This window comes from Theropithecus gelada, chromosome 10 (assembly GCF_003255815.1).
Source record: "Theropithecus gelada isolate Dixy chromosome 10, Tgel_1.0, whole genome shotgun sequence".
NCBI lineage: Eukaryota > Metazoa > Chordata > Mammalia > Primates > Cercopithecidae > Theropithecus > Theropithecus gelada.
In genome coordinates, this window is record NC_037678.1 from 76,111,503 (window position 1) to 76,139,413 (window position 27,911).

Here is a 27,911-nt window from a genome sequence, read left to right on the forward strand (position 1 = left end):
AAAGACGGTTCCTTCCTTCAGTGCCAGTAAGAAGGGTGTCTTGAACCTGAGGAATACAGCCTCGAGCAAGACAGAGAGGTCCCTGCTTTCCGGGGAGACAAACAACAAACAGATGAATAAGCACGACACTGTCCTGACGAGCTAAGTGACATCAATGAAACAAGGTAAGATAATAAGAAGAGGCTGGAAAAGGCTTAGCTGTGATTTTGCTTTCTGCAGTTTGAGTTGCCCATGTTCAACCGAGGTTCAAAAATATTAAATGGAAATTTTCAGAAATAAACAATCCTAAGTTTAAATTGCATGCCATTTTGAGCAGCGTGATGAAATCTTGCGCCATCTCTCGCAGTCCTGTCCCTTTGTTCAGCCTGTCCACATTGCACGTGCTCCAGGCCCGTTAGTTACTTAGTAGCCATCTCAGTTTTTCAGATGACTTCGAGGTGTGGCAGTGTTTGTGTTCAAAGTCACCCTTATTTTACTTAACAATAGCTCCAAAGCACAAGCATAGTGATGCTGGCAATTCGTATATACCAAAGAGAAGTTGCAAGGTGCTTTCTTTAAGGGAAAAAGTGAAAGTTGTGGACTTAATCAGCAACCTGAGCTGAGGTTGCTAAGATCTAGGATAACAAGGAAGCTTCGATTCATGAAATTCTGAAGATGGAAAAAAGAAATATGTGCTAGTTTTGCTGTCACATCTCGGACTGCAAAGTAATGGCCATGGTGCATGATAAGAGCTTAGTTAAGATGGAAAAGGTGTTAATTTTGTGGATAAAAATGTGAAGAGAAATGTGTTCTGATTGATGGCAATAAGGATCAGTATTATCCATGGTCCCAGGTATGCACTGGAGGTGTTGGAATGTATCCTCCGTGGATAAGGGGAGACTATTGTATCCTTGATTGGGGTATTGCTACACAGATGAATACATTTGGCCAAGCTCTCCAAACTGGACACTTAAGATAGGTGTGTTTCATTGTACACACATTTTTCAACAAAAATATTTTCTATATATTAAGAAGAATAGCTGGGAAAGGAAGACATTAACTAGGGTGATCAGGATGGTCTCTTTGCAAAGGGGACATTTGAACTGAGACCTAAAAAGTGAGAATGAACTAGGAGTTAGCCATGCCAGGATCTTGTCTCTTCCTGCCAAGATGCTGCAGGCAGAGGAAACGCTGCCTTGGAAGGGCCCATGGTGAGAATGCAATGAGAGCATGGAGAGGCCATTGTGAGCAAAGGGAACAGGAGGGCAGGTCCGAGAGAGGAGGTTGAGACCGTAGCTAGGGGCTGCAGATGAGGGACTTGAAGTCTGTGTAGGAGGTCTAAGTTCATTCTAAGTGCAATTGGAAGTCACTGGGGGACCACATAGAGGAAAGATACAGGTCCCCAACCCGATCAGCCTTGGGACCACCTCCAGGCAGAGTCTACAGAAGGATAGCCAGGCACGGTGGCTCACAACTATAATCCCAGCATTTTGGGAGGCTTAGGCAGGCAGATTGCTTGAGCTCAGGAGTTCGAGACCAGCCTGGGCAACATGGTGAAGCCCCATCTCTACAAAAAATACAAAAATTAGCTGGGCGTAGGTACGCCTGTAGTCCCAACTACTCAGGTGGCTGAGGCAGGAGGATAGCCTGAGCCCAGGAGGTTGAGGCTGCAGTGAACTGACGTTCTGCCACTTCACTCCAGCCTATACAACAGAGCAAGACCCTGTCTCAAAAAGGAGAAAAAAAATAAATAAATAAACTATAGCCTAAATTCCAAATACCAAATACCAGAGACCAAAATTATCGGCTTTGCTAAGGGAACATCTCAATGTTTGAAACTTCATTGCATTTTCTTTGTTTGTAGAGACAGGGTCTCACTATGTTGCCCAGGCTGGCCTCAAACTCCCAGGCTCAAGCAATACTCCCACCCCAGCCTCTTGAGTAGCTGGTACTACAGGCAGGCACCACTGCTCTCAGCTTACTGGGTTGTGTAACAGGTCGTTCTCTGTACTAGTTTGTTGTGGTTACAAAGCCACTAAATGGCTTACGTTTGTATTTATTTTCTATTCCATACTTCTCTTCCCGATGTTTTTCCTCTCAAAACCCCTTCCTTTAAAAAATAAATCTGTTGCAGATGTGGAAAAAAAAAAAAAAAAAAGAGCCAGAAGGAAAGGGACAAAGCCGAGTGCTATCAGCAGGAAGGGCATTGCCCAGCCACTGGCCTGAATTCTGTGAATATCCCCTCCTCGGGGTCCACAGGATGGGCCTAAGGAGGTCTGGCGTTCCAGGGAACAGACACCTGGTTGGTCCACACAGGGAAAACTAGGGGTTTCTGTAATGTCAGTAGGTGGCTGAAAACTCCTAAGAGTGTCTGCAAAATGCCTTCCCTCATTCTTTCTATCTGGCAGGTGCCTTGGAGTTGACAGCCACGTGCTCAGAGGATAACGAAGCAAACCAACCCAAAGTCAACCCCAAACACCCAATGGTCTGAGCTCCCTAGAGCAGGAAAAGTCAAGTTGAATATCTCAGATGGGGCCATCAGAGAATGGAGATGACCTCATCCACAGTGGGACAAACTGGAGCAAATCACTTGGGTGGAAAGCAAGGAAATAGAGGGGCAATTCAGCAAGTCTCTCAGGCTTCTACAGAGGAGGGTTTGGCCTTCCAGATTCCCAAAGGGCTCCTCTCCTGAGATGAAAACACTCTTTCTTGTCTCTCTCTGCCTGGGATCTTAATTGTTTCCAGTGTCAAATAAAGGACTGAGGAAAGAACCAAAGCTTCCCCAGTTCACTAACTGCTCTGGGATTTACCCAGAATTTTGACAGCATTGAGATTTGGAGTTGGCTTAGAAGAAGAGAAGAGGGGAAGTGGAGGTGCTGAGAGCTGGTCTGGAGTTAGCCCTGCTTCAGCCACATTCACTTCCCTTTGTCTCTCGTGACTGGGCAATGCAGTAGACTTCCCATGTTTGTATCTTCTTGTCTATTAAACAGGGTTATCTGACTGATTGAGGGCATTTCTTTTTTTTTCCAACCTCACTTTTTCCAAACTAGTTCAGATCTTCCAGAGTGTGATAGGCTGAAAAATATCCCCCAAAAATATCAGGTCCTGATCCCTGGAACCTATGAATATTGTCTTATATGGGAAAAGGGTCTTTGCAAATAGGGTTAAGTCAAGAATCTTGAGAGAGGAAGGTTATTTTTGATTATTAATATTTAGGTGGACCTTAAATAAATTCCAAGAATGTCATCTGGAGTGGAAGAAAAAGGTATTTCTTTTTAGAATGTCCAGGAAATTAAAAGATGATGAAATGCCAAAACAAGTTCACAAAAGTGTAGAATAGTTTAAATACTGATTTAAACTATTGTAATATCCACTTGCCATGCCTGTGCACGTATGCCTCTAATGGCCATCAACCTTGTCGCTTGGCCTTCAGGGTTTTTTGGCCACCAGAGCCTGCTCTGCTTGTGTACACTGCAGATGTCTCAAGCAATTAATGCCTCTCCAGCCCCCAAGAGCAGCCCTCAACCAATGCCTAATGGAAGTTGGTATATAAATACCCCAGCTCCCTCACCCCTAGGTGGAAAAACTCCGAGGTACCTTCTACATTGGCTCCAAGAGGTCTCCACTGGGACTGAACTCCAGTTGCCCACCATCAGAACTTATTTAATGACATACCCTCATAAGCTTCCTTCCCCTCCCTATTGGACTTCCCCACTCCACTTCCATTGTTTTCTAGAATCAAGTCCCAAACAAACTACTAGCCCTCAAATCCTGGGTTTTTTTTTCATTTGTTTTGTTTTGTTTTTTGAGATGGAGTCTCACTCTCTCACCCCAGCTGGAGTGCAGTGGCACCATCTCAGCTCACTGCAACCTCTGCCTCCCAGGTTCAAGTGATTCTCCTGCCTCAGCCTCCTGAGTAGCTGGGACTACAGGCATGCACCACCACTCCTGGCTAATTTTTTGTATTTTTAGTAAAGACAGGGTTTCATCATATTGGCCAGGCTGGTGTCGAACTCCTGACCTTGTGATCTGCCCATCTCAGCCTCCCAAAGTTCTAGGATTACAGGCATGAGTCACCATGTCTGGCCCAATTCCTGGTTTTAATGTCTGCTTCCGAAGGAGCCCAAACTAAGACCCTATTGCATCTCATTTAGTGAGAATGTCAAAAGCATGCATTAAAGGCCCTTCATGAATTTGGACCTGAGTCAAATGGCCCTCCTGGCCCTCTCATATAAGGAGGCAACTGGGGCAGAGTTGGGAAAGCTGACCCAAGTCAGGGTGTAGTTTCAGTGGCTTGAAGGTGATGGACTGCATAGCTGTGTGTGAAAATGACCACGCGGGCCTGTGGGACAATTGTGCAGCCAAATGCCTGTAAGACCTTGAGGCAGGCGTGCTCCCCTGCTGGCACTTCAGGAGAGAAGTGCTGCCTCCCCACCTTCCAGGCCCCAGGGACATCCAGGGTGTTCTGCTGAGGTGGAAGGGTTGTGCCCTACTAGACAAGGGCATGCACCTCACCTGCAGTGGCTGGAATGATGGAGATGCAGGAGGAATGAACTTTATCTCAGGGAGGGGGCAAACCCAGGTTCCACAACCAGTACCTGCCCCAAATGTCAAGCCCCAAGCCAAACCCTTGTGATTAAAGAAACCTTCAACAAATCTTGTAAGGCCAGCAGCTTCCCTTCATTTGTTTTTGGATGGGGAAACACATGTGTTTTCTTCTATAATCTTCTAAACATATAGACTTCTAAAGTCTACTTTTTTTTTTTTTTTTGAGACAGAGTCTCACTCTGTTGCCCAGGCAGGAGTGCAGTGGCACGATCTTGGCTCTCTATAACCTCTGCCTTTCAAGCGATTCCCCTGCCACAGTCTCCTGAGTAGCTGGGACTATAGGCATGTGTCACTGCACCTGGATAGTGTTTGTATTTTTAGTAGAGATGGGGTTTTGCCATGTTGGCCAGGCTGGTCTCAAACTCCTGACCTCAAGGAATCAGCCTGCCTCAGCCTCCCAAAGTGCTGGGATTACAGGCATGAGCCACCGCGCCTGGCATAAAGTCTTAATAATCTTGAACTATAGAGCACAAAGATACAGGCATGGCCTGGGAGACCAGTTTAACTTTAGTCAGATTGAGTTAACTAGAGTAGGGATAACAAGTGGTGGCCTACAAGCCAATCCAAGTGACACTCTTTTCCTGTCTAGCATAGTGTTTTTAAAACCCAGAGATTCTGATAATTATCTGGGTTTCTGGATTTTCTTGAAAAATCAGGAATTCCTGAATCCTGTGGGGCTTTCACTTCTACGGGGCAGCATTGCCTGAGAAGTCAGAATTTGCAATCCTGCTAGTAGCAGAAAGTCAGTCCAAAAGAGGAAGGTGTGGTTTGCAGGAAAGAGGAAATAAAGATAGGGAGAGAGAGTGTGTGTGTGCTGCACGAACCCCAGGAGATGACGAAGACAGACCCCTGCTGACAACCAGCACCAGGCTGAGAGTCACCCCCAGGAGACAGGTGCTCAAGGACATACAATGGATAGAATGCTGGGGGAGACTGAACGTATGAGAGGTTTAGAGAACTTGGAACAAGTATGAGGCTGAATTCATGAAAAATACATTGAAAACATAAGCAAAGAAAGGACAATTTTTAACTTCAAGGAAAACACAAAGTTGTGCTAAAAATGGAAAAGTAAGCCCAATTCAGTACACATTCGGCTTTCCAGAGCATGTTTATACAGTTATACAACATAAAGGCTGGATGCACGCTAACCAAAAATTATGATTGGCAGGATGGAGACCCAAGAATCAGGGAGGGAGGTACAGAAAGATAAGGCCCCAGATGAACAAATCAGGAAGAGAAACACCAACATGCTACTTACAGATAAGGTGGCAAGTACCAAAGAATCAGCTAGAAGAACTTAAGGCCATGGGAAGGAAGGGGAGGTAGAGTGTGGAAGGAGCAAGAGACAGCTGGTTTTATTTGACTTTCTTAACCATGTTCATGTCTATCATTGAAGAAACGACAAACTTTTGAAAAAAGTTAATTGATCACAGGTAAAGCCACCACCCCCAACCCCCATCCTTGCCTCACGATAACCCTTAACAATTATATCCTTCCAATCTTTATATATATAAAGACCATTGGGGTTTAGAGTCATTTAAAGCAAATTTGAATTTTTAAGGGTCCTTAGGGAGATATAAGGCTTGAGATCTGGCCGGGTGCAGTGGCTTATGCCTGTAATCCCAACACTTTGGGAGGCTGAGGCGGGTGGATCATCTGAGGTCAGGAGTTCAAGACCAGCCTGGCCAACATGGTGAAACCCCGTCTCTACTAAAAATACAAAAAATTAGCCGGGCATGGTGGCAGACAACAGTAATCCCAGCTACTCGGGAGGCTGAGGCAGGAGAATCATTTGAACCTGGGAGGTGGACATCTCAGTGAGCCGCGATCACACCATTGCACTCCAGCCTGGGCAACAAGAGTGAAACTCCATCTAAAAAAAAGGGGGGGGTGGGGGGCTTAAGATCTCTTAGAGTCTACTGAGATCTATCTACCTATGTATTAATATATGTAAGGAATATATATATATATAAAAAGATTAACTTTTGTGTGTATATGATACATAAATAGTATCATCCTGTATGTATCTTTCACCAACTATCTATTTTCACTTAACATTATATCTTGTCATCCGCTTTTAGCTAGTGAAATTGGTGTGGTGATAGGTCTGTAGGCTTTAATATCCGTCCTCTACAAATTCTGAATAAAGAAATTATTACACAGACCCATCTTTATTACCAGGACTTGAATCTCATTTATGTAGTCCATTGAAACTAAAATGTTATCTTTCAATATGTCCCCCCAAGAAAGATAGTATTATGGATCTTGAATTTTCTGGGAGATGCATTTTTGGAGCATCCTCCTTGAGGGTATAAAGCAGTTTAAGTCATTATCCCTCAGCATAATTCATGTATAATATCCCACATGAATTCTTATTCTTTAAGTAGCTACTCTTGGGACTCTTTCCCTCTCTTTTTCAACATGTTGAATGTCACACTGGCCTGAAGAGCAACTTTACTGCTGCTGGGGTAATTTATATTTCATCTCATAAAGCCCCAAATCTGCATTATTTTTTACCTCAATTCAGGGTGAATTTTGGTGATTAAAATGAGAAAAACATGGCTCGTGGTCCTCAAATGGATTTTTGGATCCCAGTTCAAAAGTGGAATAAATTTATTTTAGAAATGTGAGTTCATATTAATTTATAATAGCATCCTCAGGTGATGGGCATGCACATGGGTTGAGGGTAGGGAGTGCTGTGGTGAAGAGTCTGATGATGTTCATCAGGAGTATCAGAGTTAGCCTCACAGTTGAGTATCTTTTTCTTTTTTTAGACGGAGTCTCACTCTGTCACCCAGGCTGGAGTGCAGTGGTGCGATCTCGGCTCACTGCAAGTTTCGCCTCCCGGGTTCACGCCATTCTCCTGACTCAGCCTCCTAAGTAGCTGGGACTACAGGCACCCACCACCACACCCGGCTAATTTTCTGTATTTTTAGTAGAGACGGGGTTTCACTGTGTTAGCCAGGATGGTCTTGATCTCCTGACCTCATGATCCGTCCGCCTTGGCCTCCCAAAGTGCTGGGATTACAGGCGTGAGCCACCACGCCCGGCCACAGTTGAGTATCTTAATAATGCTTTATCATTATTTAGGGTTTAGGGTTTAAGATTGGAGTTATTAGAGTTTAGAGCCCTTGGGATCAAAGTTACATTTGAAAACAAGAAAATCTCAGGGTAGTCTCTGTCACTCTTCTTATATCATTTGGATTATTAGGGTGAAGGTATCTGATCATTAAGAAGAGAGATGTAGGGTTCAGGTTCTGGTCAGGGTGTACGTGGTTCTGCTCCAACTTCTTCACAGCGTTTAGAGCTCAGAATCATTGGTTTATGGTAATTAGGCTTTTAGGGTTGTCATTGTCAAGGGGGTCAGGGTCAAGCATCCATTAATTTATCATCATTTGGAATTTGGGGTCTTCTGGTGCAACATCAACAGTATCCCTAAGGCAGGGTTAAAGTCCAAGTATACAAGCAGAGCTCCGCTCTTTGGGTAACAGATGAGTTATTGAGGTATGGGATAATGAGGGTCAGGACAGGTCACTGATGAGGTGTCTGCTCCATTGCCTGTTAGGGTTTAGGATTGTTGAGTCATTAATGTCAAGGGCGTTGGAGTTAGCATTGATGTTGTTGAGGCTGAGAAGGTTGGGCTCATTAGACTTGGGTTCCTTTGAAACTATTTAAGGTCACTTTGGGTTTTGGATAATTTTGGATCAATTAGAATAGTTTAGAATACTTGGGGTATTTTAGGTGCAATTATGATTTCTTGGATCTTTTAGAGTCTTTTGGACTGTTGGGGTGTAGAGTCATTTCAAACACATTTAAATTTTTAAGGGCCCTTAGGGAGGTATAAGGCTTAAGATCTCTTAGAGTCTATTGAGATACTTAGGGTTATTTAGAGTTGTTTGGGTTAGTTTAGGGTCATGTGAGATAATCTGGGGCTTAAGGTTTTAAGCATCATTTAAGAAACTTTAGCATGTTTAGAGTTGTTTAGGATTTAGGATTGTCTGGGATCTCTGAGGGTGTTTTAGAATTTAGGGTAGTTTTAATTGACTTAAGATCCTTTGGGTTTATATAGCTTCTAGCTTTGCTATTCCAAGTGTGGCCTGTGGATCAGCAGCATCCACATCCCCTGGGAGTTGGTAGAAAGGCAGTGTCTCAAACCGCGCCCCAGGTCTGCTAAATCTGAGTCAACGTTCTAACAAGATCCTCTCCAGAATCACAAAACTTGCATATTCAAGTTCTGTGGTAGTTTACAGGCATCTGAGGCCACTTCCAGATATTAGGTTTGTAAGGTTGTTAGACACATTACCATAGGGTCATTTAAATGACTGAGCTCTTTAGAGTGCTTAGACTCTAAAAATATCCTGAAATTATTCATTCAGGATATTTTATGCATTTAGAGTTAGGATTATTTAGAGTTCAAACGTCTTGAAAGTCTTACAGAGATTTTTAAGGTTTAGGTTCTATTTTGATTGCTTAGAGCTTTTTGCAGGTGGTTTATGTTTCTTAGAACCATTTATAGTCATGAAGATTATTTAGCAGTTAAAGTTGTTTTGAGTAATTTATACCTCTTCAGAATCTCTAAGAGTGTCTGAAGTCTTATACCACTTGGGGTAGTTTAGGATCACAAAGGACTTAGGACAATTTGAGGTGATTTCAACAGCTTGGGATCATATAAGGTCATTTTAAGAAGGATTACACTTGTTAGTGAGTTTGGTTCAGGACTTAGAGGCTGTTAGCATTGGCACACTTGGTGTTTGAGGTCTTGGTGTTTATGGTACATTTGGATATTTATTTGTTCATTACACAAATATTATCAAGGTGTGGTAAATCAAAGAAAATGACCGAGATGGGTCTCAATCATTTTAAGAGGTTTATTTGTCAAGGTTAAGGACACAACCAGGAAAAGAATACAGCTCAGGAAAAATCTGTGGTCCTTGCTTTTTCCAAAGAGCATCTGGAGACCTCAATATTTAAAGGGAAAAAAAGCAACTATTGTGGGAAAAAGGAAGGGACTTTAAAAAAGGGTGGGCAATAAGAAAGGCAAGCAGTAGTATTCTTTTGAGTCTTCTTCTGTCAGCATTCACTGAATACACATTATACATGTGAGAAAGGGGTAGAAGGATAGTCACTTATGCATTCGTCTGGTGCTCAGTGAATCGGCATTTTTACATAAGATAAAACAAACATAGGGCAGAGGAAGCAGTTACGCATTTGTCTCAGGTGAACAGAGAGATGACTTTTCGTTCTGTCCTTTGTCCTGTACATGTGAAGATCAGGGTGAAATTCAACAGAACTGTTTTAAGGTAAAGATCTTGGGACCCACAAGGAATTTCCTTGTGGGTACATCGTGAGAGAAGTATGTAGCTCTTTTTATCTTTGTAGCTGTCTTTTTCTGAACAAAATGGGAAGCAGGTTTGCATGACCCATTTCCTAACTTGACTTTTCCCTTTGGCTTAGTGAGTTGGGGTTCCTGAGGTTTATTTTCCTTTCACAGTGTCTACCAAGGATCAGGTGCTGCTCTAGGTGGTTGGGATGTCTTCACAGAGCTTAGGTTCTAGTGGAGGAGATACATAAATCAACAAATACATTCAGACTGCAAGAAGCACTTTGAAGAGAGTGGAAGCAGAGGATAGCTGGCAGGAGGGCAGCTGATTTGGATGTTCGGGGAAGGCCTTGCTAGGAAGGAAGAGTTGATCTGAGATCTGAATCAAAAAGGAGGCAAGTATGTGATGGGCTGGGGAGAAGAGTAACCCAAAAAGCCCAAGTGGCAAGTGCAAGTCCCAGAAGCAGGACAGGTCTGGACATGCTTGAAGGGCAGCAAGGCCAGTGTAGCTGGTCCCAAGAAGAGGCCTGAGGTAGACCATGTAGGTCTGAAACTGACCCAGTTGTCCCATAGAGCTGATGTTTATGGTTTCTTTGAATAAACAGAGAAATTGATCCCCCCAGTCTTAAAACCTGAGAAAATGACACTTGTCTTATCTGAGTTCCTTTCTCAGGAAACCAACTATCAGGCCTTCTAGATAGCATCAAGGATCTGACACTCACCAGATCATTGCATCTGGACAATGAGAGGCGAGACCCCCCTTACCCATCATGGTTGCCTAAGTGACCACCTGCTTCTGGTTGACCAACTCCTCTTGCTTATTCCTTGCTAATTCCTGTTTTCCCACACATGGTTACATTTCTTTCCTGCTATATAAACCTCTAATTTTAGTCCCTCAGGGAGATGGATTTGAGACTGATCTTCCATCTTCTCAGCTGCAGCACCTGATTAAAGACTTCTTCCTTGGCAAGGCTCATTGTCTCAGTGATTGGCTTTCTGGGAGGCAAGCAGTAGGACATAGACTGAACCTCTGGTTCAGTAGCAGGTCCAGGTAGGCTAGATAACGACTTGGGATTTTTTTTAAAAAGGTTTACAGTCATTTAGGTCACTGAATATCATTTGGGTTCTTTGTTTTTAAAGTTGGCTCATTCAAGGTTTAGGAACCTCTAGGGATGTCAGGAGCCACCAAAGGTCATTTAGAATATTTTGTGGCTATTTAGGATCTTTTACTATTATTTATGATTTTTGAGGTTCATTTGGGATGATTTAGGGTTATTTTTGTCAAGGATTTGGTTTTAAAGTTTTTAGGTTTACAGTTGGTAGGACCCTGGCTGGTCATGTAGCATTTGCTGTCATTTAGAACTTTTTATTATATCTTGACTTCATTAAGGTTATTTAGGATCTTTTTCAATTATTACAGCATTTAAATTTTTTTCTAGAGTTTATGGTCACTAAAAGTTATTTTGCATCTTTTAGGGTCCTCTGGGATCATCTAGGGTTTATTAATAGCATTAGGAATCTTACTGTCATTTTATTGCTTGTCATTTTAATTGTCTACCACCTTTAAATGTTTTACAGGGGACCATGTTTCATTGTTAAGGATTATTTGGACTCATTTAGGATCTTTTAAGGTTTGTGAAGTGGTCCTCAAATTCAGTGCATACAGGAATCAGGGAGGAGGTTAGTGTATTAGCCTATTTTCATGCTGCTGATGAAGACATAATCAAGACTGGACAATTTACAAAAGAAAGAGGTTTAATTGGACTTACAGTTTTATATGTCTGGGGAAGCCTCACAATCATGGTGGAAGGCAAGGTGGAGCAAGCCAAGTCTTACATGGATGGCAGCAGGCAAAGAGAGCTTGCACAGGGGAGCTCCTCTTTTTAAAACCATCAGATTTCATGAGACATTCAATATCAAGAGAACAGCATGGGAAAGACTTGCCCCCATGATTCAATTACCCACCCTCCACCCCACCTATCATAACAAGTTAGGATTCAAGATGAGATTTGGGTGGGGACACAGCCAAACCATATCAGTTAGTAAGAAAAAGGCAGTGTTAAAATTTCTGCTGCCAACGCCACAGCCCAGAATTGAACCACAATCTCTTGGTGTGGAATACAGACATCAGTGTTCTAAAAAACTCCCTGGGTGATTGCAGTGTTCCCCTTAGGCTCGTTTAGAACAGTGAGTGCACCAGAAACATCAGCATCACCTGAGAACTTTATTAGAGACGCAGATTCTCTGCCCTACTCCATCTGCTGAATCAGGAACTCTGGTGTTGGGGCCTGGCAGTCTGCATTTTAACAGGAACCCTCATTGATTCTGATGCTTCCTAGAGGTCAACCCCACTAGCATGAAGTTTACAGGGCTCTTCAGGGTGGGGGAGTTCTAAGGGCATTTTTTTTAGGGTGGGGGAGTTCTAAGGGCATTTTAAGAACCTCAGAGTCATTTGGGTTATTTTAGGGTTGTTTATTGTCTACTTAGTGTGTGTATCCTGAGAAGGTACCAGTAGGCACCTGAGTGAACAATTTTTAAATTCAGTTTATTTGATAATCATCTGAGTCAGCCCAGAAATTATGCTTACTGCCAATGTCCTGGCCTCTATGGGAATGAAGATCAGAGCAGCTCCTGAGCTCCTAGCTCAGGCCTCAGGTGCATGGGGTGGGCAGGGTGGGCTAGGGGAGTGGGGGTTGTCCCATGTGCCCAGGCAGGGCAAGGCACACATTTATCCAGAAGACACCAAGCAAAGGGCTTGATTTGTGAATCAGGCACTGCATCTGGTACCCAATTCCTAATCAAGAGAACTTCAGAATGTAAAAAACTGAAAGTGGAACTGTCTGACAGCACATTCTGGCTAACTTCAGGTTTCCAGGATTTATGGTGTGTATTTTTCTCTCCTTTTGAAAACTTGTGTGTGTCCAATTTCTGAAAGGAGAATTGAGAATTCAGTTTGAAAGTGCATTTGGTATCCAGGGTGACTGATCCTAAACACAAGGAATTTCCCAATTCCTCACATGGGGTCTCCGTCCTCAGGCTCCTGCGTACTTAAGATGGCATGATTGGTGGCTGGTTTTCTCAAAGGCCCTAGAACTATTGGTGCAATCCTTCCATTTTGTGTGTGTATTACATATGTGTGTGTTTACATTACATATATATACACATGTATATATGTGTGTGTGTATATATATGATATTTTATATACGGGATTGCATTTCCATTGCATCATGGGCCTCTTATTCTTCTAGGAATTCTGAAGTCTAGCGTTTGGAAAAACTGACCCTACCAGGGACACAAAGGCCTGGCTGGCTTTAATCTTCTGGCCATTGTTTTGTTGTTGTGCTTGTTTTGTTTTGCATGTGTTTACACGTTTTTGGATTCTCAATATTTTTGGAGTTACTAAGCAGGAAATTTTAATTTTAAAGCCAATGTAATAGAAGCACTAAGAAAATCTAATGGCACCACCCCAACATTTTTTCATAGGCCTTTACATGTAGGCCTGCAATCATATTAAACATACTATTTTATTTACTTTACATAACAATATTTTCCAGGTTTCTACATAAACTATTATGTAATTTCATTCCGAGTCTCACTCTGTCGCCCAGGCTGGAGTGCAGTGGCACAATCTTGGCTCACGGCAGCCTCCGCCTCCCAGTTCAAGCGATTCTCCTGCTTCAGCCTCCTGAGTAGCTGGGATTGCAGGCACCCACTACCACACCTGGCTAATTTTTGTATTTTTGGTAGAGACGGGGTTTCACCAAGTTGGCCAGGCTGGTCTCAATCTCCTGACCTCAGGTGATCTGTCCGCCTCGGCCTCCCAAAGTGCTAAGATTACAGGTGTGAGCCACCACGTCCGGCCTTCTACATAAACTTGATAATTATACTTCCAGTAGCAGAATAATATTCATGCTTATGTTTTTTATTTTACCTATACCATTATCACAAAGAAGGAGGAAAGCAAGGAAAAAAATGTACTTGGCTTTTTATTAGGATTACTCGAATGTATGGATAATTTGGGGGAGATCTGCTAAATTTTCAATCCATAAATGAGATATATCTTTCCATTTTTAAATTTTATTTTTAATCTTTTATTAGATTATACACCTAGAAATACATAGAAATAAATGTTTATATAGTTTCCTTGTTTTAGTAACCTTGCAAAATTCATTTCATATTTCTAATAATTTATCTCTAGATTATTATAACCAACTCGAATTCAACTTTTGTTGGTTTCTCTTAATGGGTCATAGATGTTATAATTTGCTTTTTTGCTTAGTGATTTTTGTGACAACTTGTGTTATAGTCAACATTTGGCTAAGGAATTTTAACGATTGAAGTTGAACACTACATTAAGAAATGGGAAAGATTCCCTTATTCCCCTCGCAGGGCCTGAGACAGAGACTGTGGCTCGCTTCTTCAGTGCCCTGCTGCTCAAACCTCTAGGGGAGCATACAGACGGGCAGCTGTGGGGCTCCGACCCTACCCCAGTGTCTAGGGGGTGAATGCAGCTCCTGAAGCCCCAGTGGGCGTGTGTTACAGGATGCTCTTTTAGTTTAACCGTCCATAAGCGGCTTGTGTTAACCAGCTCAGTTAGACCCTCTACCTTGTCGCAGGGACAGAGGGCTTTCTGTATCCCAGGGTTCTTGCCTTGGTGTACCGGAAGAATCGGATCACACGTGAGCTTGGAGAATGAGTGCAAAGTTTTATTGTGTGAAAGTAGCTTTCAGCAGATGGGGGGCGCCAGAAGGGAGATGATTTTCACCTAGAGTCAGGCCACTTGGTCCCCTGGGCTCTCCTCCAACTGCCCCAGCCAAACTCCATGCCCTTCTGCCGGTTGGTGGCCTGCCGTCATGCCAGTGCCCGCTGATGCTCTCCTCTCCATGTCCAGCCCCCCATGTGTTCCTCCGCTGATGTGCTCCTCTCGACCTTCAGCAGCTTCTGTCCCTGCCTTGCTAGGGTCCCGGGTTTTTATAGGCATAGGATGGGGGCATGGCAGGCCAGGGTGGTCCTGGGAAATGCAACATTTGGACAGGAAAGCAAAAATGCCTGTCCTCACCTAGGTCCGTGGGGGTAGAGCCCTAGCTAGGGACCACGCCCTCCTCTACCCAGCACTTCACTTCCCCACTTCTGTGTCATTTAAAGGGACCACGCTCTTCCCTTCCCTCTTCCCTTCCCAGCACATCCGTATCAGTTAAGATCTTTCCTTGGGATCATTTTGGAATCAAGGCTCTTTGTAGTCCCAGACATTCAATATTCACAATGTGTGGGAGTTCTAAGTAGTTTGTTCCCAAAATTATACCCTAGACATCGCTGAGGCATAATTACTTTCCATCAGCAAGATATACCCATGCTGTCATGTTCCCTCTGTCCCAGTGTTTGGCACCAACTACCCTCTCAGAACCCCTGAGTTGTCCCAGGGAAGGATGTTGTGAGATACCCCAATCTTGGTGCTGTTGACACCATAGATGACTCTGCAGGTGAGGGTAGGTGGCATCAAGGGCAGCTTAGAGGGGCTTAGTGACTATCAGGGGACATTCAAAGTCATGAATTATTGAGTTGTGGAAATTCCTTATGTATTTTGAATGTTAACCCCTTATCAGATACATGGTTTGCAAATATTTTCTTCCATTTTCCAGGTTGTCTTTTCATTTCATTGTTTCCTTCGCTGTGTAGAAGCTTTTTAGTTTGACATAGTCCCACTTGTTTATTTTTGCCTTTTTTTTTTTCTTTGAGATAGTGTATCGCTCTGTCACCCAGACTGGAGTGCATGTGATTTCGGCCCACCGCAACCTCAGCCTTCTGGGCTCAAGCGATCCTCCTACCTCAGCCTCCCAAGTAACTGGGACTACAGGTGCATGCCACCATGTCCAGCTAATTTTGGGGGGTATTTTTTGTAGAGATGGGGTTTTGCCGTGTTGCCCAGGCTGATCTCAACTCCTGTGCTCAAGCAATCCACCCACCTTAACCTTCCAAAATGCTAGGATTACAGGCATGAGCCACCACACTTGGCCTAGTTTTGCTTCTGTTGCCTGTGCTTTTGGTGTCATGTCCTAAAAATCAGGCAACAAATGCTCAGTTTCAAGGTAAGTTCTAGGGATCTAATATATAGTGCTGTGACTATAGTTAACAGTACTGTATTGTTTACTTGTAATTCACTAAGAAAGTAGATCTTTGACATTTTGGGCTGGAAGAAGAAAAAAACAGTAGATCTGAAGTGTCCTGACATTGCACGCGCACGCACACACACACACACACAATGGCAACTGTGTGATGATGGATGTGTTAATGTGATGTGGTAATCGTTTCACAATGTATATGTACAACAATCATCAGGTTGTACACCTTGAATATATGTCGTTTTAGTCAATTATACCACAATAAAACTGAAAAATAAATACTTTTTAAATGAAAAAATAATATTCATGTTTATGGCTTATGAATTAGTAAGTCCAGGCTTAAAACTCCAATAAGAAAAATGTGTCTTGCTCTAATGCAAGAACAATTAAATCAGGGTTAATTGTTCTGATATATAAAAATCACTGATATATAAAAATCCATATTATATTCTGCATTATGCCAAAACACATGTTTAGATTTCAGTTTTTCCTACAGTTTAAACCTAACACTTAAATTCCAACTTATGGCTGCTGCTTACAGACTTCTCATCAAAATTATAATAAGCTGCTCTTTGGCCACCTCATAGGGTGATCATATCTATCATCCATCCTGGATCATTTTGAGAGTAAAGGGGGATGCTGTTAATAATTACATACAACCACAGAATAAAGTGGAAGTGTCCCAAGCAAACCAGGACTTACGGTCTCTACCAGTGGGGCTACCTACCATTTGAAAACTTCTAAAGTTAACTTATATACTTATAAAGCATATACTTACAATTTATCACTTAGATAAAGTTAACTTACTTATATAACATATACTTAAACTGTAAGTCACAATTTCTATTTTGCATTATTTCTTCTTTTCTTCTTTCTGCCCCCATATGATCCACAGAAAATTTTGCATGGTTTTAAACTGAAAATAGTAATGTTAATTTTACTCAAGTTCAATTTTCAGCAGTGTTTTCTTGCATTTAAACATTTCAGCAACCTATTCAAATGTCTTCAAAACTTGACAGAGAAGTCTTGTACTCACAGCAAACTTCATTCAGTAATAACTTCATTACCTAAAATAGATAATACCAAATTACTTCATAAAATCTGTTTCCATAAAACAAGCCAAGAACTGCCAGCACCTTTGGCAGAAGGCTATTAGAATTTTTTTGGTTATTTTAGGCACTGTAACTCCTACAAGGCTTACCGCCTTTGCGGGGGTCGTGGTTGGACCCCATATGAGCCATTTATCTTCAGTCTATATTACCTACATCTACATGATGCACTGTACAAAAGTCTCACTACTGTGGAAGGGTTAACTGCCTGCTCATCTGTTTCCCCCAACTTAAATGCAGCAACTGAAAAGCTCTCTTTGAATTAAAAACTCTAAATATGGGAAATCGAAACAGCACTCAAAGGGAACTGTGACTTATCCACACTTTCTTTCTGTCTCTCTCTCGCTCGCTCCTTCCCCATCTCTCTCTCTCATACTTATATATGCATTGTTACAGAAGCATCATTAAAAATCTGGTCTTGGTTGTTACCTTCTTCTAGAGCCCAAATTATGATGGTCACTATTTATGCTCCATGGCCAGGTTTCTTAGGAAGACAACTGTCAAATCTCATATTAAACTTTATGAACCAATGAAATTATTTCTACGTATTATTCAGGGTTCTCCAAAGATGCGTGTGTGTGTGTGCGCACGCGCGCGTGTGTGTGTGTATGTAGAGCAAGAGAGAGAGAGAGAGGTGCAGGTGTGGGGAGACAAAGCTTAAGGAATTGGTTCACATAATTCATCTTGTAACTCAAGTCCAAAGGCAGTCTTGAGGCAGAATTCCTTCTTCTCTGGGATCTCAGTCTTTTTTCTTAAGGCCTTCAACTGATTGGGTGAGGCCCACCCACATTATGGAAGGCAGACTGCTCAAAGTCTACTGATTTGAATATTAATCTCAACTTTAAAAAAACAAATCCACAGTAACACCTAGACGAGTGTTTGACAAAATATCTGGGCTCCATGGCCTAGCCAAGTTGACATATAAAATTAGATATCATACCTTCCCCATACCATAGGGTGAAACTCAGGTCCTAGTCTGAAAATCTTACACTTGGGGACCCATGGGGGGGATGCTTCCTACAGAAGCAAGCCCAGGTGCCCAACCCCTGCAGGGTGGCTTAGCTATTTTACAGGTGAGAAAACCAAGTCCTAGAGAAAGGATCATTGAGTTGGTCCCAGGGTCCAAGAGCTGGGGGTGGAGCCAGAGCGGAAACCCAGCCTTACTGAGTAGAAGTTCCAAGCTCTTTCTTCTGCAGCTCCTGGCTCTCCAGAGTCCTCGTCTCGGAGCTCCTAAGACGACCTTCTCATTTCACTTCTTATTTGGGACATAACAGCCAGGCCCAAGCATGTTCAAACCATAAACTCAGGAAAGAAAATTAACTTATCTGGTGGGTGCTCCTTTCTGTTCCTGTCACCCACCTTGCAACCACCTTCTCACAACACAGAGCTCATGCACCCAGTAGTCACACACAAACCCATCCACGGGGCACATCTCTTTGAAAAGTGCTTTATTTCAGTAAGATCTAAGTCAGGTGCATTAAAACATATCAAAACGTTACAAAAATGTATGGCTCCCTACTGAGGCCTTGTCAGATTATGTTAGATGAGTAAATGCATCAGTGTATAAGTTCAGAACCAAACATTGAACCAAGTCATGTACCATTGCTGAAAGGCAAGTTATAATTAAGAAAAGAATACTTCACAAGGCTGAAACAATTCGGAAAACCCTTCAGAAACACTAGCAATTACACACCAGAAACATCAGCCTGGAAACAGGTCTGTGATCTGCAGGGAAGACTCCAAAGGTAAACTGAGGGTTTCCCATCATAGCCTGTGCATCTTGTGCTCAGTTGAATACAGTTAAAACACAAGGGGCCCTTAAACACCCCCCTTGGGATAGGGCAAAGCTTTCTATTACATCTAGAAGAAGGGGTGCCACATTCATTCTTATTTTTACATCTCTAGGAAATCATATCTCATTTCGTCTGAGTGAAGCAAGACTTTGTGCAAAACGATTGAAGTGGAAACGTGAAAATGTGTGCTGCTGTATCAGGGACACTCATGGTGATCTCCTGTCTCCTATCTCGTTCTCCACGTCATGGTTTGGCCGCTGTAAGACACTGAAATTGCCTTGTTCATGTAGAAATCTCTCTCTTGGCTGGGCTTTGTGGCTCACGCCTGTAATCCCAGCACTTTTGGAGACCTAGGCGGGTGGATCACGAGGTCAGGAGTTCAAGATCAGCCTGGCCCAGATGGTGAAACCCCATCTGTACTAAAACCACACAAAAAAATTAGCTGAGCGTGGTGGCGGGTCCCTGTAATCCCAGCTACTTAGGAGGCTGAGACAGGAGAATCGCTTGAACCCTGGAGGCGGATGTTGCAGTGAGCTGAGATCGCGTTACTGCACTCCAGCCTGGGCAACAGAGCGAGACTCCGTCTCAAAAAAACAGAAGAGAAATCTCTCTCGGCGATGTATCTACAACACCACATTCTCTGTGCTACAGAGCTTTGACATAAAACGTGGTTTTTGGTTGTTTTGTTGTTGGTGGTGGTTTCTTTAAAGAGAATTCCCTTTTCTTAAGAGAGCTTCTTGCTCTTCTGTGGCCAATTTCTCTCTCCACCCTCCTGACACTTTGAAATAACCACTCAACTCCACAGAATTCTCATTGAGACTTTTTTGCATGGAGAACAGATTTCTTTGGCGGGGGGGCATTATATGCCACCGATATTAGGATAAAATGTCTTTACCTAGAGGTTTCTGGGAGAGAGTACTGTTTTCTTTTGGTGAGGGAAGAGAGGATGGTGAAAATATTTTTCCTTGAAGCATCAGCATGTCTCAGATCAAAATCCTGACCCGAGGCCTCAGCATTTTTCTTGCAGATGGGTGGCTAATATCCTGAAATCCTCTTGCTTCAACTCAACTCCAAGTTGAAGTCCATCCAGCCTGGAGACCAATGTGCATATTCTTCACCAACACGTACAGGCAAGACTATCTTTTGTGCTTTTCAGCCTCTCCCCAAGATAACCCCCTTGCCATTTAAGTCATCACCTTCCCTCTCATGTGATCACAGAGAATGTGACCTTGTGCTTAATTCCACCATCCCAGCCAGATGGGCTCAGGTTTTTCCTTCACTTGATCACCTTGTAACATAAGCCCCTGCCGGGTGGGTTGGCGGGGGGTGGCAGGGGGGAGCCAGATGCAGCTAAACTGCTTTTCACAAGTTGGGGAAAAAAAAAAAAAAACCCAACCCAATAAATTGGTCTTTTGTTCTTTACGCAATTTCAGGGTCATTGCACACAATTACGTAAACTCCCACAAATCGGTTGAAAAGTTCAAAACTGCAAGAGCATGTGATACCAGTGAGAAAATCTGCTCCACACTGTGGCAAAGCGTCTCTTTTTCAACTGCTGCTATTTCAAAGAACCTGTCCAAAATTTCTGATCAGGTTCTTAGGATGTGAGAAATGACCTCTAAACAGGGCAGGACAAAATGGAAAAGTGTGGTCCGCATTACGTGGAAGTGTGTTGTGTAAAATGGGATCTCCTCTCACTTCTACCTCCTGACCTCCCATCTTTAAAAAGGTGAGTCTGCCTTAGTATTGCTCCCTTGGAAAGTGATCTGGCCAACTGGACATGTTGCAGTATTTCCACATTTAACACTATCGTAGTGCTAGTGCAAATCAAAGAGAACTCTTAAAAGCCAGAAATCGCTGTCCAACAAGAGCCAGTGGTTAGTAGTTTGCCTTGTGGAAATTCTCCCAAGTCCTCCAGGGAGAATTACTGGGGCCAACTGAGGCTTTGAACATTCAAAATAAGAATTACCAGAAGAGAAGTTCCCCATATCATTTTCTCAAATGCAAGATTCAGGTGTTTGCATTCACAGAACTGTTCTTTCCCAGCTGTAACAAAGGAAGCCTCTCCCGGTGCCCACTCCTTGTCTTCTTACCCCAATTCTGTGCAGTTTGCAGAAGCCCTTCTGGGTTTCCACTCCATGCCCCACAGGACTGGTGCTGCTGTCCCTATGGAGGAAGAAGACTTGCTATAAAACCCCCGGCAAAATGCCAGGGGCAGCGTGCCATCTTTTTGCAGTCTACATTGAGACCGCAGCTGTGAGCCTCCTAAGGAAGCCATAGGTATGAATGGGGGGCAGGAGGGTGCCCGGGCCAGAAACATCTCCACCAAAAAGGCCCAACTTTGGGCACCAACCAGGGACTGTCCTTTCCTCAACTGCCCAGCTCTGCAAACCTTCCGTGGAGAGAAGGTGGAGAAGAGACAGGCAGTGTCTCTACCTCAGCTAGACTCAGAGACGCCCACTCTTAGGAGCTGCTGGTGTTGCTTGGTCAATCTCCACAGCCAGGCACCCAGGTCCAAGCATCTGTCTCCCTCCTCAGACTGTATCAGCTGCACTGATGCCCAGCTGTCTGGCAAGCTTCCTGATGGGAGTCCCAGGGCACAGACCGTTCTTGCCCTTTCCCCCTCATTGGGGTTGGCTCTAAAGACCACCTAGGTGGCTGCTCAGAGAAGCTGAGGAGAAGTTCCATCCTCCCTATACACCTTCACCAGGTGGCCTAAAGAGCTTTCCTGAACCCCACACTCAGCAGCAAGATGAGGCTTCATTCTTGGAATGCATCTCCACACACAAGGTGAGGGCAAGTTGCAAGAACCCAGAGGTTAGAAAGAATGAAGTCTTGACTGCAAACATGGCCCCAGCTTCAAGTGCAGGAAGACCCTTGATGAGGGCCGGGCGCGGTGGCTCAAGCCTGTAATCCCAGCACTTTGGGAGGCCGAGATGGGCGGATCACGAGGTCAGGAGATCGAGACCATCCTGGCTAACACGGTGAAACCCCGTCTCTACTAAGAAATACAAAAAAAAGCCGGGCGAGGTGGCAGCGCCTGTAGTCCCAGCTACTCGGGAGGCTGAGGCCGGAGAATGGCGTGAACCCGGGAGGCGGAGCTTGCAGTGAGCTGAGATCCGGCCACTGCACTCCAGCCTGGGCGACAGCGCGACTCCGTCTCAAAAAAAAAAAAAAAAAAAAAAAAAAAAAAAGACCCTTGATGACGTGAAGATGGGCTGGGTTCAAGGCACCTGTCATTTCTGCAGGTAGCCTTGACACTTCCCTTCAACCTGGAACTTCCTGGCCACCAGGCCACCAGGCCCTGGACACACTAGCTGGTCAGCACTGTGTGCACACCAGGGAGATCTTTGTTTCTTGAGACCTTTCCTTCCACTCAAGGAAGCGCCGGAGAGATGGGTTGTCAGCTGGGTACAGAGACACACACAGGATCCTCTCTGTCTCCTAAAGGTAGCCATGGAGGCAGGGATGGAGGCAGAATCCACTCTTCACAGGTTTCCACAGAGAACATCACATATGTCTTTGTCATTTAAAACAATCAAGGTTTCCAGTGTAAAAATATGTGGGCTTATTGCATCTACCCTGTGGATTGTTTATCTTTTTCTTTCCATCAGACTTGCCGCAAGTTATGTGGCTGTTATTTTGTTAATTTCCAAGGCTGTCACATTCACTGATCCTTCTAGGCATACAGGGAGAGTTTCTACCAACATATAAACAACCCAAATGGTGAACCTGGAGAACCCTCTTCCCTTTCTAAACACAGGCAGACACGTGGCTGCTCCCTGGCACTTGAGAGGAGAAATCTTTCCTTCAACCTAAATACCACTCAGATCAGTGGCTCCTCTGATTTCCCTGCCCACGAGCTGCACATTCGCCAGGCTCAGGCTCTTGTGCTGGTTGCCTGGAATTTAATTACATGTGAAAGTATCAGGTAGGCACATGGACACGTACCATGCGTGCGCACACATGTACACACACACATTTTGGGTCCTCCTTATAACTAAAATCAAAAGTCCTTGTGAGTGGAAGAAAGGAGGGCAGGGGTCCACGGATGGGGAGCTGTCTGCTGACTTCTACATCCAGCTCCAGGTAACAAATGATGGCTTGGCTGGAGCTGGGGAGGTTTGTGTCTAGATGTTTCCATGGAAAGAAAGTGCCCAGCTTCCTGGGGGTTTTATGGCAATGGCGGCTCCTGGGGTGCCCGGATCCCCTCGTTCTCGTGGCTCAGATGGTTGCTGGGGTCTCGGCTATCTCCTCCAGCCTCTGCCGAATCATTAACCGGAGCACGGTGTACCTGGAGACAAGAAACAAGCTCAGGTGGAGAGCAGCCAGCAACACACCCCTCCCCAGGACCTTCCCGGCCACCTGGGTAACACCACGGTCACACCAGGTAACAGTGCGGTCAAGCGCCCTGCTCCTTCGCTTCCATTACTGACCCCTCTTTAGCTACTTTGTTGCTTATGTTCATTCCTACAACACGATGAGAGGCAATAAAGAGGCCAAATCCAAATTAGATTATTTTACTATGGGTAGAACATCTGGCCAAAAAAAATCAAAAAGGTAAAAAAAAAACAACAACAACAATAATAAGCATACTACAAATTCTGTGTGTTTGCTTACTGTGTCCAAGACACTATGCATAGTACTTCATATGCACAGTAGCTCATGAACCCTCACTGAGGCTAGATAATATAAAATTGCTAACAGTTGACCCTCTTGGGGATCCTACAAAAATGGCAACCTTAGAACCTGCGTTTTGCAGAAGAGGCCATAGCAGCTACTAGGCATGGAGGTCCGTGGCTTGGGGGAAGTTCGGTTTTCCCACGACTTCCCTGAGCTGTGGCACTGCAGCTATAGGAGTGGGCACTGTTGTGCAGGGATAAATGGACATATTCCTTATGTTCGGGACTTTGTGGTACACAGAAAAATCTGTTTTTAAAGTTTAGGACATAGTTGACTGAGCATGGTGGCTCATGCCTGTAATCCCAACACTTTGAGAGGCCGAGGCAGGTGGATCACTTGAGGTCAGGAGTTCAAAACCAGCCTGGCCAACTTGGCAAAACCCCGTCTCTACTAAAAATGCAAAAAAAAGTAGCTAGATGTGGTGGTGCGTGCCTGTAATCCCAGCTACTGTGGAGGCTGAGGTGGGAGAATCACTTGAGTCTGGGAGGTGGAAGTTGCAGTGAGCCGAGATCGCGTCACTGCACTGCAGCCTGAGCAACAGAGCAAGACGCCATGACAAAAACAAAAACAAAAAAAAAAAAAACCCAAAACTTTAGGACATAGTAAGTGTTCAGTGTGTTATCAGACTAGTTATGATCATCGATACAGCAGATCCAGCCGTGGCTTTATTCTCCATTGGCAAAAATGAATCATTTATTCCACCATAGCGATGAAAGGCAGTCTCTTCTATGACTAAACATAGCAAAAAAAATCACAAAATCCTTCCCAGAAAGAAGCTTTATTTTTCAATCCAAATGCAATTTCCAGAAGATAAATGTTACAAAGGGAGAAAACGGGAGAAGGATTTTAGAGGCCAGTAGCTCAGGCTACATCCACTGCTAAGACAGCCTTCCTGAAATCCCTGGAACCTCTGGGTCTTGGTTAGCACTCCTTGCCCTCACCCCTTCAGGCAAGGGGTGGTAACACTAGCCCCAGGGACTGCACTATGCCTTGAGGTTACCCTAGACTCTGCCCAAGTCTTTGTAAATAGTCCCTTCTTCAAACACCCCTCAAAGACCCTCATCGGAGTCTCCTGCTGGGAGCCTGATCATATACTTAAGAAACCAGCGTACAGTCACCTCCCCTATTTCTGAATCTAGACCCCAAAGAAATTTTAAACCAACACCTTCTTTTCAGAGTCTTTCCATAAGAGGGAGGACAAGAGACACTTTGATGTCCCACATCAAAATGAGAAGCTGACACAAGAAGTAGACGAACACACTTAACTATCACGTCCCCACTTGAAATCCAGGTTTGTCAATGGGCAGCCCCCCAAAGAAAGCCCAGAGACCCAGGCCCATGCAGCAGCTCAGCACAGTCCTTGTGAGGACCCAGCAGGGGCCCCTCTGTTGAGGCCCCGGGAGAAGTGCACCCAGCACCCCAGAGGCCACGCTTACTTGCGCATCAGCTTCTTTACTTCCCGATCTTCTTCCTCCTGGAGCTTCTGAATGAAGCTTTTAAGTACCGGCATCTCGAACTTTATATACTGGGCCACCTGGGGAGAAAGAAGCAAGTCTGGGTGAATGCCCTTCCCAGCATTACTCCAATTCCTTTCAGGGTTGTCCTCATACAAGGCACAAAGTCTTGGCACAAAGTCTTGGAAAGTCTATTTTTTTCAGAAACCCAGGATTTCCTTAAAGGCAGGAGCCAAGCCTCATTCCTCACCAGGCTGGGAAGGAGTCTGCGACAATCACTTCACTTACATGACACCAGCTCAAAACTTTTCATTTTTCATGTCATGCATTCAATTCATGATGAGGTGACGCCAAACACAGAAAAGCACTTTCTCTTGATACAGCGATGCAGAGAAAGAACTGAACCCGTTATGTCTAATAAACCCCTTTGTTCTCCCCTAAGAGAATGGAAGAAATCAGGGTTCAGAATGATGATTCGGGTCTCAAGGTTCAAACAAGCATCCAAATAAGAACTTGCTTTGGAGAGGCTGTGGGTGGCTCTGGGGTGAGTTAAAGTTTAAAAACGGCGCCAGGCATCGTGGTCCATGCCTGTAATCCCAACACTTTGGGAGGCTGAGGCAGGCGGATCACTTGAGGTCAAGAGTTCAAGACCAGCTGGCCGACATGGTGAAACCCCATCTCTACTAAAAATACAAAAATTAGCCAGGCATGGTGATGCACACCTGTGGTCCCAGCTACTCAGGAGTCTGAGGCAGGAAAATTGCTTGAACCAGGGAGGTGCCACTGCATTCAAGCCTGGGCAACAGAGCAAGACTCTGTCCCCCCCACAAAAAAAAAAGTTAAAAAATGGCTTCCCTTTCCCCACCAGAATCCCCACCCTGCTCTATCAACTCTTCTCCCTGGGAGAAGCGTATTTCTCCACAATTTTAATGTTGAGCTTGTCCATGTGACTGGCTTTGGCCAGTGGAATGTGTGTGGACATGACACACCAAATCTGAGTGCAGGCTTCAAATATGCTTACATGATTTGGCCTGGTTTCTCGTGCTCCACCATCTGCCATGAGGAGCACAGCCATGAGCAGTAAGTACTGCCCCAACAGCCTGGGCCTCTGGGTGAGTCACACAATGCAGACTTGAACTCAGCCCACACTTAGAGTAGAGCCATTGCTACTAGACCATAGAATCACGGGGAAAAAGTAAATGTTTGCTGTTGTAAGCTACTAAGATTTGGAGATGTTTGTTACTGTAGCAAAAGCTGACTATTACATGGCTTACTTCTTGTATTATTTTTTTGTGACAGGGTCTTGCTGTATCTATCACCCAGGCTGAAGTGCAGTGGTGCCATCACAGGTCACTGCAGCCTAAACCTCTTGTGCTCAAGTGATCCTCCCACCTCAGCCTCCCAAGTAGTTGGGACCACATGCACACACCACCATGCCCAGTTACTTAAAACTTTTTTTTTTTTGTAGAGACAGAGTCTCACTTTGTTGCCTAGACTGGTCTCAAATCACTGGCCTCAAGCAATCCTCCTGCAGCGACCTCCCAAAGTGTTAGGATTACAGGAGTGAGCCACCACAACCAGCCAACTGCTAACTTCCTAGCATTGCTAAAAGAGTGTTTGCAGACACTTCCCATCCCTCTGACAGTACCCTAGGAAGGCTCAAGCAATTTAGTCCTTCTATGGAAATCACTTTGTGCCTGGGCATTCCTCCAGCAACTCCCTCAGGGCATACCTTCAACCTGGCTTCAAGAGAACCTGGCACTGAAGAAGTAAAAGGGGGCATGGTCATTGGTCAAAAAAGTCATTCTATACCCCAGTTACAGGTGATCCAAGCAAATCCCCACCCTCCTGAGGACAGACCACCTGACCCAAAGGGAACTCACATCATAGGTGACTTCCTCCACCTGGTCCTTCTCCATTAGGAACACTTTGGAGACCTGCTCACATGGGCCCTGGAGGATTCGGGCAATCAGCGGGTAATCGGTGGCCTTCAGCTTCTGTTTCTCTGCAACCACACACAACCAGGAGCAGCCCTGAGTTTGGCCAGAAGCCTTTCTCACATTAAGTAGTGGTCAATACAGGGGTCCAAATGGACTAGGCACCTTAGGAGATGCACCATATAAGTCAGGAGACTGATTTATAAATGAAGTATTCCATCGGTATTGTGAAAAGCAACCTCCTCCCACTCCCCACCCCTCAACAGTACTACCATGCCTCCAACCCCTTGGAGGAACTGGGTTTATCTGTCTCTTGAGAAAATCTAGTTCCTGTTTTAATAGACAGGTTTAGAAGTTGTTTACTGGCCATATAAGGCAATCCCTAGTGGACTCCCACAGCAAGTCCATCAGCCTTGAAGGCAAACAACATTTGGAAGTTTCCGAAACCCAAACAACAAGCAAAGGAGGCAGAGGTATTTTTTTAACTTGCTATTTTGAGTTAATTAGAAGTTTGAAAGTACACTGTGGTCTTCAGACTTACCACCACTCGTATGCACCACGTACAAGGCAAACTCCTCTGCTGAATTCTCAATCTGAAGCAGGAGCAAAAGATACTTGTTGAAAGTATCTATTTAAACATCCCAACTTCGAGGCTTTTCCTCTTCTTTAACAATGCAAAGCTAAGTCGATTTTAGGCTGTTTTGAGGGGAGAGCTATTTATCTACAGCTCTCGGAATTGATGAGAAGATCGAGAAGGTAGATGACTTTATCAATAATATAGTCATGTGCTTAACCACAAGGATGCATTCTGAGAAATGGATCACTAGGCAATTTCATTGTTGTGCAAACATCATAGAGTGTACTTACAGAAACCTAGATGGCATAGCTTACTACACACCTAGGCCATGT

General features: G+C 44.3%; 1 protein-coding gene across 1 annotated transcript in view; it reads right to left on the reverse strand.

Moving 5' to 3' along the window:
• Nucleotides 1-22,506: 22,506 nt before the first annotated feature.
• RASSF2 (Ras association domain family member 2) overlaps nt 22,507-27,911 on the reverse strand; it is a 41,298-nt gene continuing 35,893 nt past the window's right edge. The window contains exons 9-12 of the mRNA XM_025399850.1: nt 27,544-27,595; nt 26,949-27,070; nt 25,048-25,145; nt 22,507-23,222 (exon numbers count right to left, since the gene is read on the reverse strand). Of these exons, the coding sequence (XP_025255635.1) occupies nt 23,153-23,222; nt 25,048-25,145; nt 26,949-27,070; nt 27,544-27,595 (342 nt within the window). The 3' untranslated portion in view covers nt 22,507-23,152. The remainder of the gene's footprint in view (nt 23,223-25,047; nt 25,146-26,948; nt 27,071-27,543; nt 27,596-27,911) is intronic.